Source organism: Mytilus galloprovincialis, chromosome 9, assembly GCF_965363235.1.
Source record: "Mytilus galloprovincialis chromosome 9, xbMytGall1.hap1.1, whole genome shotgun sequence".
NCBI lineage: Eukaryota > Metazoa > Mollusca > Bivalvia > Mytilida > Mytilidae > Mytilus > Mytilus galloprovincialis.
The window spans coordinates 12,335,345-12,350,171 of NC_134846.1; the positions used below are offsets into that span (position 1 = coordinate 12,335,345).

Sequence of the window (14,827 nt, forward strand, 5' to 3'; positions counted from 1 at the left end):
AAGTAAAAATTAAAGATTCAACAAATCTGTTTTATGTATAATGCCCACATCAATATCAATGAAAAACGGCAGACATGCTGCATACCCCTGCATCATCAGTAATTTAAAATTGGAAAATGTGATATTGAATTAATGATTTTATTCCTCAATTTAAGAAACTTCAGTCTCTTTAGTTTAATTTTACACTTGAGTCTCTGAAATAGAGATTAAGGGGATCTTATACAAACATTTCACTAAGTGCTGAATATGCTCTCGAATCATGCAAATTTTAAAAGCTGTTGATTCCCATTAAAAGTGTAAAAGTAAGCAATGAAACGAGTATCAATTACCTATTCCAATTACATAATAATTTGTCACTTATTTTGGATATGTACCAGTTTCATCTTCTTTGAATGCTAAAGGGAACTAGCTTCTCGTTTCTTACATCAATTAGACCCTTGGTTTTCCCGTTTGAATGGTTTTATAATAGTATTTTTTGGAGTCCTTTATAGCTTGCTGTTCGGTGTGAGCCAATTAGGCTCTGTGTTGAAGACCTTACTTTCACCTATAATGGTTAACTCATACAAATTGTGACTGTGATGAGAGTTGTCTCATTGGCACTCAAACCATTTCTATGTGTCATATTGAAAATGTTTAATGAACAATCAACTCAGTGTTAATTCATAACAGAATATTTTTTAATTCATAAGTCATGATAGTGGGAATTAAATCACTCAAATTTTCTATCCTTTTTTTTATTCTAGCAGACTACACCTACAGGTGTCACCTCATATTCCAAACCAATCTTTTCCAGGTCCAAAATGCTTCAAGAATCAGATTTTTCTTACACCAAAGATGTACCAAATTTTAACAACTCGTTAAACTAAGGGATAAGTAGAAAATACCATTTTCACCCACAATTCTTGTCTCTGTCCAAACATCATTATTGTCCCATCTCAAAATGTGTATAAGGACTTCAATGACAATTGTTTTCCAAAGCATTGCATGCAAATTCCAACACAATTGCTCTGAATACCTTTAAAATGCAACTTATTGGTTATAACTGCCCATGCTTTGTATATTGTCCATATTACTTTCTACTGTTGATTCATGTATTTTCGTAGATAACGTAAAACTTGTGTTTGTGGATATTTAATTTCGTGGTTTTGCTGAGGTCTACATACAACCCTATAGAAAATTTGTAATTAGTTGAACGTTTAATTTCATGATTAACCTGTACCTACGAAATCCACAGTATATTATAAGGCCTTTATTCACCAAAAAAAACCAAGTTTACAAATTCTAAACTAAATCTGTCGGGCGGTTACACCATTATCCCAGCTTAAAGGTAGAGGACATACTAATCACCCACATTCTACACATGCATGCCTCAAATTAGTGATGTCACCAAAATCAAACTGGATCTGTGTTTTGTGGTAATAAGCATTGTGTACAAGTCTAATCACATTTGGTTGAGGCAAACTAAAATTAGAAAACAGTAACGAAAAATTCAGCATTTTTTCCTTTTGTAAAGAGATATAACTCTAGGACAGTAAGAGTAACACGACCATTATCAAACTGGATCCGGGTTTTGTGTTAATAAGCATTGTGTATAAGTTTAATAACATTTGGTTGAAGCAAACTTAAGAACTGAAACCAATTTTGTGACACAAAGGACCTACAAGGATAAAACTGAAACTCTGCTACAGCAGGTGAATACAAAAATTGAAGTTTGTTGAACTCCTGAGTATCCTTAATCTCTCTTAATATTTCCTGAATGTTCAATACCCTTTTCTCAACATTTCTTAACTAATCTTATGTATCCTCATATATTTCTTGGACACTTAACAAAACACTGACTAGTTTACTTTATTTTTTATTGTCTTTAGAAAAAGAAGCCAAGGATCTTTCCTCCTAAATGTTTCCTTCTGGCCTCTTCATGGTCCATGATGCCTCCTGAGGTTGTTAGTACCAAAAATCTACAACAACAAATCATTAGAATCAAAATTAAGCAGCCAAATTTGAATTCATTCATTTCAGTAATAATTTTTCTTTAAAGTGCTACGAAAATACATGTTTGATGGATGATGAATGGAAATACACATTGCGATTGCAATATTTATTTCATACAGTTGGGAGAAAATAAGTTTTGAAAGCAAGTCATAAGATGGAAGTCAAATTAAGTTATCATACAATTGAAATGTTAAGGATGTTCTCTTGTCATGTTTTGGAATTTTTGTCAGATTTTTGAAATCCTCTGGTTTTATCCATTTGAATGCCTTAAAAAAATTTGCCCATGACCACCATTTTTGTTTTTTTTTTAAATCTTTTACATGTACAATGATGTATTATTATAAGCCATTTGTAAAAGTCTTATAAAATCTTCTTTAGTTTTTAATAGTTTTTGAGAACTTTAACTTTTGGTTAAATATTTTTTTTGCTTTTTTGATTCATTAATTTCTCCCCTATCAATATATGCTAGTGTTATGGAAAGTTATTTATTTTGAACCTTCCTTAACAGAGACCAGAGAGGTTATCATAAACAGTAAGGTAAAAATAGAAGATCAAACTATTTACACTATGGCTAAAAGACAAAAGATCTAACAAATTATGAGACAACTATTATCTTAACTCTACAATAACACAAGCAAATCTTGTTGACAAAAAAAGCTAAGATTCAGTCATTGTAGATTAATTTGAGTACATTTTGGAATTTTCCTCTAGTATATCTATCAAGTATCAAATTGTAACCTAGTCATGATAGTCAAAATAAACTGAAAACATTTCATATACATTCCCAGTCAAGGTACTGTCTATGATAGGGGAGATAACTCTTTTTGCATTATTTTTGTCATTATCAAATACATTTAACTTCACAAGAGAATCTTGGTAAGTTGGAAAATATCATTTCAAATTTTGTCTAAAATAACCAACTTCTGTCCTTTCCAAGACAAATAAGTTGTAATTTGTTTAACCTGATAATTTTCTAAATTGTGGAAATCAATGCCTTAAGACTATCAGCTTAACCCATACTATATTTGAAAGATCTCTGTACTGAAAAAATATATAGCTAACAATATATTCTGATTCAATCACTTACCCAAACTGTCTTGAAGGTAACAGATTTGTGGTCCACTTCTCCATGTCTCTCATGGCAATGTCAAACCTTGGACTGATTACACCACACTTAAAAACAAAGAAACCACAATAAATACAGCTGTCTACTTATCATGCTTATTTCTTGCTTGAATATATAAGTGATCATATCCCAATTCTGTGGTGTTTTTATACCCCATTTATGGACAATATGTTTTCTGGTCTGTGCGTGCGTCCGGCTTCAAGTTAAAGTGTTTGGTCAAGGTAGGTTTTGATGAAGTTGAAGTCCAATCAACTGGAAACGTAGTACAATATTCCCTATGATATGATCTTTCTAATTTTAATGCCAAATTAGAGATTTTCCCCCATTTCCTTGGTCCATTAAACATAGACAAGAGGCTGTCACAACGACAGCAAACCGGATTGAATAACATTTATTTGTGTCCTGCCAATATCACAAAAACCATAACTGATGAACAGTGAAAGTGAAAATCGTCAATATCAAATTTGACCTCCATTTTATCATCAGTATCAACACATCAAAATTTGAAACGCTTAGGTTGAATAGTTCATGAGTAAATGCAACAAAATGAATGGAAACGCCATTTTTCGATCTTTCAAGAACCATTTTTTCGATCTTTCAAGAACCATAACTCCTGAACGGTAAAAGTCAAAATCGACATTATTGAAATTGACCTCCATTTTGTCATCAGTAACAACATATTAAAATTTGAAAAGCTTTGGTTGAACATTCATGAGTAAATGCACGGACATGACTGGTAAAGCCATTTTTCAACCTTCAAGAACCAGGACTCCTGAACGGTTAAAGACAAAATCGTCATTATTGAACTTGACCTCCATTTTGTCATCAGTAACAATCAGTAACAACATATCAAAATTTGGGAAGCTTTGGTTGAACAGTTCATGCGTAAATGCATGGACACAACTGGAAATGCTATTTTTCAATCTTTCAAGAACTATAACTCCTGAACGGTAAAAGTCAAAATCGTCATTATTGAACTTGACCTTCATTTTGTTGTCAGTAACAACAAATTTAAATTTTAAAAGCTTTGGTTGAATGGTTCACGAGTAAATGCACGGACAACATTTTGTTGCCGCCCGCACCTCCCCAAATCAATAACCGACATTTTTGTCACAAAAATCCGGTTAAAATGATAGTGCAGATGGAGCATCTGTGTACTAGGACACATTCTTGTTTTTAATAATTTAGTATCATTTGTCAGCACAAAGAGCTCATCATGACATGATCTGGTCATGAATTCACTAATCTACATACAATGTATCAGATTAGGAAAACTAATTGTAAGAGACCAGAGTGCCATTTTACTTTACAAATAAAAAGTAAATAGCAAAGAGATCTCTATTTTTATGTTACATTCAATGCGACCATATAAGCACTAAACTCCTTATACGGCTATTAGTGAATGGGTCTTATATTAAGATTTCAAATCTTGAGAACTAGTAGATTTCAGTCGAAAGTATGGCTTAAAATGAAATTTCATTTACATGTATTTGGTATTGCGTGCCACCCGACCCAAAGAAATTCTCGCTGCCTGAATTATTATGTTTGCGTTTCAGAAACTAATTTTTGGGGGTATTAAAACAACTGAAAATTGAAATGGAATTTGATCACATCTGCAGTTCGTTCCAGACTTTAGGCCTAAATTAAAATATTGTTTGTTTGCCCTTTTCCGACCCTATGTTTTGAAACAGGGTAGGTAGGTAGGTAAAATATTTTATTTTTCTTTCCCAAAAAAATAACTTAGCTCGGTACATTTTTTGTCATGGGTAGGCAGGTAGGTATAATATTTTATTTTATAGATACAAAATCTGCACGATGTCATTTTTGTCTGTATTGCTTTTGTTTAAGTATGCTTTTGCTAATAAGTTTCTAGGACTATTAGTATATATAATAGTCCCAACCGGCCAAGTTTTGAAAAAAAAATATCATGTAGAATGTGAAGTTAATTCATATGCACTACAATTTTTTTCAAATTTCAAAATATAGGGCTGTGCGGCATATTTTAAACGTTTACATACCTAGAATTTTTAAGAATTTTAACTTGCACTAATAGTACTATGTACCTTGAACGCTTACCTAGACCATAAGTTTTTCTGTAAGCAGGTAAGAGATAACTTTGTTCTGGTAAAATATGTCCGGGCAGAAATACATTGTACATTACTAGTAGAAAAAGTCCCTAGAGTGTTTAAATTTTTGTGTGTGCCTGTGTTTCCAATAAAAATGCTACAAGACTTGAAACTCAATTGTCTCGTATTTTACACCGCATTTATAAATGATCTGTATGGAAAAACTTGGCGATTTTACTGCCAAATATTCTCCCCTTTACAGACCTTTGGTTCATGTCAGATATAAATCAGAATATATCAATGCTGGTCGAAGGCATCATTAACATAATCATCCTAATCTACGGACCACCAAAGGCCATCCCTATATAGGATACAAAGTCTGTTTACAAAATATTTTGTACACACGTTGATAATTTAGTATTGGACGAACATTTTTTGAATGAACCCTGCTCTTCATGTATAAAGACACAGAGTAACGTTCGTTAAATCATGATTTCAAAGCTTTCAACATCGATTTCAAACAAATGCTTTGAAACTCCAAATGCAAGTGTTCATTCATGTCAAACGCTCATGTGATACCAAACGGACTAGACCTTAGGCCTAAAAAAAAAAATATGTGTTTCCGGTAACATCATTTTGAAAAATAAGGTCGGTAGGTCGGAATTCTTTTTTTTTTTTTTTTTTTTTTTTTTTGACATCGTAAATGAAATCCGGAAAATTATCATGTTTTTTCCAAGTCCGGATCCGTAATTAGTTTCAAAAACCGGAAGTGTGCCATTTGCAATGTTTTTGAAGCACCTGCTGTGCAAATTTCTTGGATTTTAACCTATTTGGAATACCTTTTGACATTAATAAAATGTTTTACTGGCTTTCTATGCAAGAGGAAGCAAGAGAGAAAAAATATTATGTCATCTATCAGAAGCCTGTGTCAAAAACAGGGTCGGTTGATAAATTTTTTTTTTTTTTTTTTTTTGGAAGATCCAATAAAAAAGTTAGGGTCGGGGCTAAAAAACAGGGTCGGTCGGGTTACCGGATACACGGATCTTTTTTTTCTCGGCCTTATACAGGAAAGATAAAACCTGAGAATTCCGGTAAAAAAGTTTTGAGCGGGAAATACAAATATAAGATTTTTGGTAGGAACAAAAAATAAAATAAAATAAAATCTTGCTGGTAAACACAAATAAAAGATTTTCAGGCAGAACAAATTTATAGGGTCGGTCGGTAAAGGGCAAACAAACAATATTTTAATTTAAGCCTTACCCATTTCAAATCACGATCTTAAAAGTTCTTGCTGTACACTGCATTGGGAACAAACATTTAAATAACATAGAAATTGATAGAATAGAAAAAATCTGCCAAATGTAATGTCGAAGAGGCCAGAAGTGGGAAGCATCCCCCTATGCTGCTATGCCTTGCTTAACAGAGGTGAACATTTTAAAAATAAAATTTTCAGCTATTCTTTAGAAGAAACATTCTGAAAGTACTTTTAGCTCTTACATTTGGTAAATCTATGTGTTTCTATATATTCTAGTGACCATGATCTGTATATGTGTTAGTATAAACATTTTTAAGAGAAACATAAGATTTAAATGAATTGTATATCTCTATTCCTTGTATTCTTTCAAATTTTTCATGATTAGATTTTCCCCTAGTCCATTTTTTTTTTAGACAGATACTGTAGACTATTATTATGTTAAAAATTGAAAATTCACAAAAAAAATGTTAGGATGACACAAATGCCCTTCTGCTAAAACTAGAGGCTCTAAAGAGCCTGTGTCGCTCACCTTGGTCTATGTGAATATTAAACAATGGACACAGATGGATTCATGACAAAATTGTGTTTTGGTGATGGTGATGTGTTTGTAGATCTTACTTTACTTAACATTCTTGCTGCTTACAATTATCTCTATCTATAACAGTACTTTCTGTGGAAAATGTTATTGAAAATCTTCAAATTTTAAGAAAATTGTTAAAAATTGACTATGAAGGGCAATAACTCCTTAGGGGGTCAATTGACTATTCTGGTCATACTGACTTATTTTTAGTTCTTACTTTGCTGTACATTATTGCTGTTTACAGTTTATCTCTATCTATAATAATATTCAAGATAATAACAAAAAAACAGCAAAATTTCCTCAAAATTACCAATTCAGAGGCAGCAACCTAACAACCGATTATCCGATTTATCTGAAAATTCCAGGGCAGATAGATCAAGACCTGATCAACAATTTTACTTCCTGTCAGATTTGCTCTTAATGCTTTGGTTTTTGAGTTATAAGCCAAAAACTGCATTTTACCCCCATGTTCTATTTTTAGCCATGGCGGCCATCTTGGTTTGTTGGCCGAGTTACCCGACACATTTTTTTAACTTGATACACCAATGATGATTATGGCTAAGTTTGGTTAAATTTGCCCCAGTAGTTTCAGAGGAGAAGATTTTTCTAAAAGATTACTAAGTTTTACGAAAAATGGTTAAAAATCGACTATAAAGGGCAATAACTCCTAAAGTGGTCAACTGACCATTTTGGTCATGTCGACTTATTTGTAGATCTTACTTTGCTGAACATTAATGCTGTTTACAGTTTATCTCTATCTATAATAATATTCAAGATAATAGCCAAAAACAGCAAAAATTACCAATTCAGGGGCAGCAACCCAATAACGGGTTGTCGGATTCATCTGAAAATTTGAAGGCAGATAGATCTTGACCTGATAAACAATTTTACCCCATGTCAGATTTGCTCTAAATGCTTTGGTTTTTGAGTTATAATCCAAAAACTGCATTTTACCCTTATGTTCTATTTTTAGCCATGGCGGCCATCTTGGTTGGTTGGCCGGGTCACGCCACACATTTTTTAAACAAGTTACCCCAATGATGATTGTGGCCAAGTTTAGTTTAATTTGGCCCAGTAGTTTCAGAGAAGAAGATTTTTGTAAAAGATTACTAAGATTTACGAAAAAATGGTTAAAAATTGACTATAAAGGGCAATAACTCCTTCATGGGTCAACTGACCATTTTGGTCATGCTGACTTATTTGTAAATCTTACTTTGCTGAACATTATTGCTTTTTACAGTTTATCTCTATCTATAATACATGTAATATTCAAGATAATAACCAAAAACAGCAAAATGTCCTTAAAATTACCAATTCAGGGGCAGCCACCCAACAACAGGTTGTCCGATTCATCTGAAAATTTCAGGACAGATAGATCTTGACCTGATGAACAATATTACCCCGATCAGATTTGCTCTAAATGCTTTGGTTTTTGAGTTATAAGCCAAAAACTGCATTTTACCCCTATGTTCTATTTTTAGCCATGGCGGCCATCTTGGATGATTGGCCGGGTCACCGGACACATTTTTTTAAACTAGATACCCCAATGATGATTGTGGCCAAGTTTGGTTAAATTTGGCCCAGTAGTTTCAGAGGAAAAGATTTTTGTAAAAGTTAACGCAGGACGACGACGACGACCGACGCCAAGTGATGAGAAAAGCTCACTTGGCCTTTCGGCCAGGTGAGCTAAAAAAGGAAGTATTCAAATCTTTTATAGCATGATACCCCAAAAAGGATAAACAAACAAGAAAAGTACTAATAAGCTCCATGTTCATACATGTAGCACAGACACTAATTCCAAGAAAGCTTAATATCTTTCCTGTCAGATTGTGACATGATCTGGTCATGAATTCACTGATCTACAGACAATGTACTGGATTAGGAAAATGAATTGTTAGAGACCAGAGTGCCATTTTACTTTACAAGTAAAAAGTAAATAGCAAAGAGATCTCTATTTTTATGTTCCATTCAATGCGACCATATAAGCACTAAACTCCTTATACGGCTATTAGTGAATGAGTCTCATCTGAAGATACAATTCAGTTCGTGTAATTCTAGAACACTAAAAACGTCTTGAGAACTAGTAAATTTCAGAGGGAAATAAGGTCTAAAGTAAAATTTCATTTGTTGGCATCGCTGCCTGAACTACTGAAAAACTTGCAGCCCCAATATTTTTATTTTAATTTCAGAAATTATTTTTTCTTTGTATTAAAACATGTTTAAATTATGTCACGCAATTTGATTCCTTGTATTGTTTCATATTTAATTTGAAGGTTAAGGTATTCCCTAGTCCATAAAATTTAGCTTTAGTTTTTAGACGTTTACATGTACCGTAGACTTTTAATTATATAAAAACTAGAGGCTCTAAAGAGCCTGTGTCGCTCACCTTGGTCTATGTGAATATTAAACAATGGACACAGATGGATTCATGACAAAATTGTGTTTTGGTGATGGTGATGTGTTTGTAGATCTTACTTTACTAAACATTCTTGCTGCTTACAATTACCTCTATCTATAACAGTACTTTCTGTGGAAAATGTTATTGAAAATCTTCAAATTTTAAGAAAATTGTTAAAAATTGACTATGAAGGGCAATAACTCCTTAGGGGTCAATTGACTATTTTGGTCATACTGACTTATTTTTAGTTCTTACTTTGCTGTACATTATTGCTGTTTACAGTTTAACTCTATCTATAATAATATTCAAGATAATAACAAAAAAACAGCAAAATTTCCTCAAAATTACCAATTCAGGGGCAGCAACCTAACAACCGATTATCCGATTCATCTGAAAATTCCATGGGAGATAGATCGTGACCTGATCAACAATTTTACTTCCTGTCAGATTTGCTCTTAATGCTTTGGTTTTTGAGTTATAAGCCAAAAACTTCATTTTACCCCCCATGTTCTATTTTTAGCCATGGCAGCCATCTTGGTTTGTTGGCCGAGTTACTGGACACATTTTTTTAACTAGATACCCCAATGATGATTATGGCCAAGTTTGGATTAATTTGGCCCAGTAGTTTCAGAGGAGAAGATTTTTCTAAAAGATTACTAAGATTTACGAAAAATGGTTAAAAATTGACTATAAAGGGCAAAAACTCCTAAAGTGGTCAAATGACCATTTTGGTCATGTTGACTTATTTGTAGATCTTACTTTGCTGAACATTATTGCTGTTTACAGTTTATCTCTATCTATAATAATATTCAAGATAATAACCAAAAACAGCAAAATTTCCTTAAAATTACCATTTCAGGGGCAGCAACCCAACAACGGAATGTCCGATTCATCTGAAAATTTCAGGGCAGATAGATCTTGACCTGATGAACTATTTTACTGTGTGTCAGATTTGCTCTAAATGCTTTGGTTTTTGAGTTATAAGCCAAAAACTGCATTTTACCCCTATGTTCTATTTTTAGGCATGGCGGCCATCTTGGTTGGTTGGGCAGGGCACCGGACACATTTTTTAAACTAGATACCCCAATGATGATCATGGCCAAGTTTGGTTAAATTTGACCCAGTAGTTTCAGAGGAGAAGATTTTTCTAAAAGATTACTAAGATTTACGAAAAATGGTTAAAAATTTACTATAAAGGGCAATAACTCCTAAAGTGGTCAACTGACCATTTTGGTCATGTTGACTTATTTGTAGATCTTACTTTGCTGAACATTATTGCTGTTTACAGTTTATTTCTATCTATAATAGTATTCAAGATAATAACCAAAAACAGCAAAATTTCCTTAAAATTACCATTTCAGGGGCAGCAACCCAACAACGAAATGTCCGATTCATCTGAAAATTTCAGAGCAGATAGATCTTGACCTGTTGAACAATATTACCCCATGTCAGATTTGCTCTAAATGCTTTGGTTTTTGAGTTATAAGCCAAAAACTGCATTTTACCCCTATGTTCTATTTTTAGCCATGGCGGCCATCTTGGTTGGTTGGCCGGGTTACCTGACACATTTTTTAAACTAGATACCCCAATGATGATTGTGGCCAAGTTTGGTTAAATTTGGCCCAGCAGTTTCAGAGGAGAAGATTTTTGTAAAAGTTAACGCAGGACGACGACGGACGCCAAGTGATGGGAAAAGCTCACTTGGCCCTTCGGGCCAGGTGAGCTAAAAATAACATCTATATCAATTCAAATGGAGGTTGGAAATTCTCAAAACTTGACATATTAGGATGACACAAATGCCCTTCTGCTGAAAATATTTTTTTTCTTTCAAAATGCGATACCCAATAAAGTAAACAAAAGGAAAAGTGAACTCCAAGTTCATAGCACAGGCACCAGTTTTTGTAAAAATATACCTTTATATCTTTACCAATCACAAATTACTCATCATGACATGATATGATCATAATTCACTGATCTACAAATAATGTATAGAAGTTCAGGAAAATGAATTGTTAGAGACCAGAGTGCCATTTTACTTTACAAATAAAAAGTAAATAGCAAAGAGATCTCTATTTTTATGTTCCATTCAATGCGACCATATAAGCACTTAACTCCTTATACGGCTATTAGTGAACGGGTCTTATTTTAAGATTTCAATTCATATATAATTCTATAACAGTAAAAATAATGTGTTCATAGAACAGTTATGTTGCTCAATGTCTATAAACCTGGTAAACAACCTGACCTAAGAGCAGAAAATTGCCACCAATTGGTCTTCAACACAATGAGAATAACACAGTTTGGACTATTGATGTATAAAAAAAACATGATAAAATTCATTAGAAATTAAAATTTTATACTAATTTTACATACTTTATTTAATCTTCCTGTTAAATTGACAACAATCTTGCCATTTCTGTGGTCATCTACAATCTCAAACTCTCCAATGTAACCTGAAAAATATATAAACTTTTTTTAAATTGATGGTTTACAGAGTAATAACATGATTTCATATATATTTTTTTTTTAAACTTTAAATGGAGTTCATTTTTTGGGCTCAACAAATTGTAGTAATTACTGCGTGTTTGCTTCATATTTATTTTGTGAATAATCCACATCAAGCTTGCATCGTTATATAAATAGGAAGTCTAGGGAGACATGTTAAATGTTCCTTTTACAAGTTCTATAAGGTGGGAAAAAGTGTGTTTTTGAAGTTTAATGCAGTCAAGTCATTTAATGTGTCAGCTGTGCTTTGAAAAAGTCTTTTTGTCTGTATGAAGATTCCTACTTGATCTTCCCTATTTGTAACCAGAAGTCATAATGTCATTTTGAAAGCTGTGATTGTTTAAGCTGCTTATTGAATTTTTCAGGAACATCTCCACAAGGAAATTTGTGTTTAATATATATATATATATACATTTTGTAAATTGACTGTTTACCAACAGATAATATTTCATACTTACCATGCTTCATCATTACTGTTAAAAATTTGATGATGACTTTTGATGAAGGTCTGATCAACACCTGCCTCTTTCCTCTCCTCTCAGCGGCTGCAATAGACCTCAAGGCGTCTGCCAATACATTCATACGCACCATCTTGAGCTGAAAGTAAAAATACAATTCAGTAAGAAATAAAGTAAGGTATTTTCATATGTACTTTACTTTCATCACGCTCACTTTGGTTTATTTGTTTCTAAATTGTGCTAATTGGAGGGGTCCTGATCCCGAAATCCCAAAGTTAAAGAAATTTAATCCCAGACATTTCCAAAAAAAGAATTCCCGGATCCAGAAAGGATCAATCCCAAAATCACTGAAGCATGACTGGACCCCCCCCCCCCCCCTTAATATAACTTCTGGATCCACCACTGAATGTATTTGTATGGTCCTTCCATAATAACTAAGTACAATGTCGGGCAATACTAATTACTAGAGGGTTGGTCAATATACATCTTCTACTAAAGGGTTGCATGGTCATCTACATTTACATTTTCTGTTAAACCTGACCCAATACTCCACCCTCTGTGGGTGCAAGAAAAAGAGTAATTTTGTAAGATAACCAAAGAAATTATAAAAGCAAGTATAATGTATGACAGAAAAAATTAAAATAATAATAAAGCAATGTATAAAAAGGTGGGGGGGGGGGGATTTGCTTTTCATTCATCTGGCCTGAACCAATCTGGCTTCCATACACCTTATCGCTATTTGTCCGCCATTACTGAATATCACACAGGTTCCCGTAAAATGTTGACATCATAAAACAAAATATCTGACGTCACAATGGAAAAGCGATTGTTGTATGCGTCAAAAGTTCAAGCGGCCGGGTCAGCTGGGATTAGCGATAAGGTGTATTGCGGTACCAGGAACAGTGGCGGATCCAGCGGGGGGGTTCCGGGGGTGCGCACCCCCCTTTACTTTTGCCGATCAATGCATTTGTATCGGGACATATGTTTTGCACCCCCCTGCACCCCCCTTTGCCCTGGGTTAGCACCCCCCCTTTCGAAAATTCCTGCATCCGCCCCTGAGGAATATTATCCACGGTGGCGCCGCCACAGCTCCAGTCCATCATTTCACTTAATTGGCAAATGGGGGATTGCACAGATTCATAGTCATAGATAGTCATACTATAGGCAGGAAACAGACTAGTATTTGCAAGACTGCTTTAAATAATTGGGCTTACAATGTGGGAAGTTCGAGATATCTGCTAGCCTGCAGACCAAATATGGCAACCAATCTCAACAATTTGAAGCTGTCGGTTTATCTAATACCTAAAATTTTACTTCAATACTTCATTACTTGACAGGAAAGTTTGAATCAGTGACAATCGAGATTGGAAATACGGTCAGTTACGTATTCAGTTTACTTAAACAGTTTTAACATAGTGCATTTAATAACTTAAAGTGTGTCTACTCTGTAAGGCTACAGCTATTCAAGTTATTGAAACATAATTAAATAATCTGATTGTAACAGATCTCAGTACGCTGATTTGTGATAGACATGTCATAGAACAAGATTGATTTTCCGATTATACGCTGTAAAGCACAGAAAAATTATCATGTATTTTTATAGGTATTGGTTCATTTAATAATTTAAAAGCCTTTTAATCGTTCAAATATTTTTCATATGTTAGGATGATTACAGATATTTTTAAACACAAATAATTTGGCATGTACCGTTGAAATTAGCGGAAGTAAAGGAAGAAAACAGTGAAAGGAATTGTGGGTAAAACAGGTGCTCGTCGTAGTCTTAAACACGTTTTTCATTACATTGATTTTATGTAAATATAAAACGTTTGGCTGACCTATTTCGTCGACAAGGCAATGTAAACAATATGGCTTCCAAGATTTGATTTCCGTCTCTCCATCTCCGACCGATGGTAGTAGAACGATTCACAGGGTTATCGAATAAACATGCCTTTGACCAACATTTAAGTGAAATATTTATGTAAGGAATTAACTTGCCAGAGAAATATGAATAATGAATAAGTCTGTAAAGTAAAACGCATTGATGTAAAAGTTTTAAATATTCCCAATACCCTTGACAATATATAGACTGCTTGGAAGATATGATAAAAATTATATGATACGATATGGAAGTAATATGAGGCAGGCATAACCTGTGAATGGGGACGAAGTCTGTATGATTTTTTTTTATAAATCAAACATGTTAAAAAGAGAAACGGAAATACCGTAACGTTTCCGATTTTGGTTCTGTTGTTAGGGATTTAGTTGTGACGTTATAACGTCATATTCAATGTAAACAAAGAACGTAACGTTTCCGATTTTGGTTCTGTTGTTAGGGATTTTAGTTATGACGTTATTTTAGTTATGACGTCATATTCAATGTAAACAAAGAAACGCTGTCATCAGGTAACGTTTTTCTTTATAACAAACAATTTTTAAAAATGAATTAG

The 14,827-nt window shown here is 33.5% G+C and overlaps 2 protein-coding genes across 5 annotated transcripts in view; one reads left to right on the forward strand and one right to left on the reverse strand.

The window, feature by feature from the left end:
* Positions 1 to 1,839: 1,839 nt before the first annotated feature.
* LOC143044419 (small ribosomal subunit protein uS8A) lies at positions 1,840 to 14,209 on the reverse strand. 2 transcript variants are annotated; one of them, XM_076216427.1, is made up of 5 exons: positions 14,088 to 14,209; positions 12,381 to 12,519; positions 11,791 to 11,870; positions 3,080 to 3,165; positions 1,840 to 1,958 (listed from the first exon to the last, which is right to left on the reverse strand). In XM_076216427.1, exons 1-5 carry the CDS (start codon positions 14,175 to 14,177, stop codon positions 1,865 to 1,867), a joined length of 489 nt encoding a protein of 162 aa, XP_076072542.1. In that variant the 5' UTR covers positions 14,178 to 14,209; the 3' UTR covers positions 1,840 to 1,864. The 2 variants fall into 2 exon arrangements, with proteins under 2 accessions (XP_076072542.1, XP_076072543.1); XM_076216428.1 differs by having other exon boundaries at positions 14,054 to 14,094.
* LOC143044417 (uncharacterized) overlaps positions 14,208 to 14,827 on the forward strand; it is a 28,505-nt gene continuing 27,885 nt past the window's right edge. For 2 of the 3 annotated variants that reach the window (XM_076216423.1, XM_076216425.1), the window contains exon 1: positions 14,208 to 14,358. The gene's annotated coding sequence lies outside the window, so the exon portion shown is untranslated. The remainder of the gene's footprint in view (positions 14,359 to 14,827) is intronic. The other variant, XM_076216424.1, reaches the window with a different exon arrangement.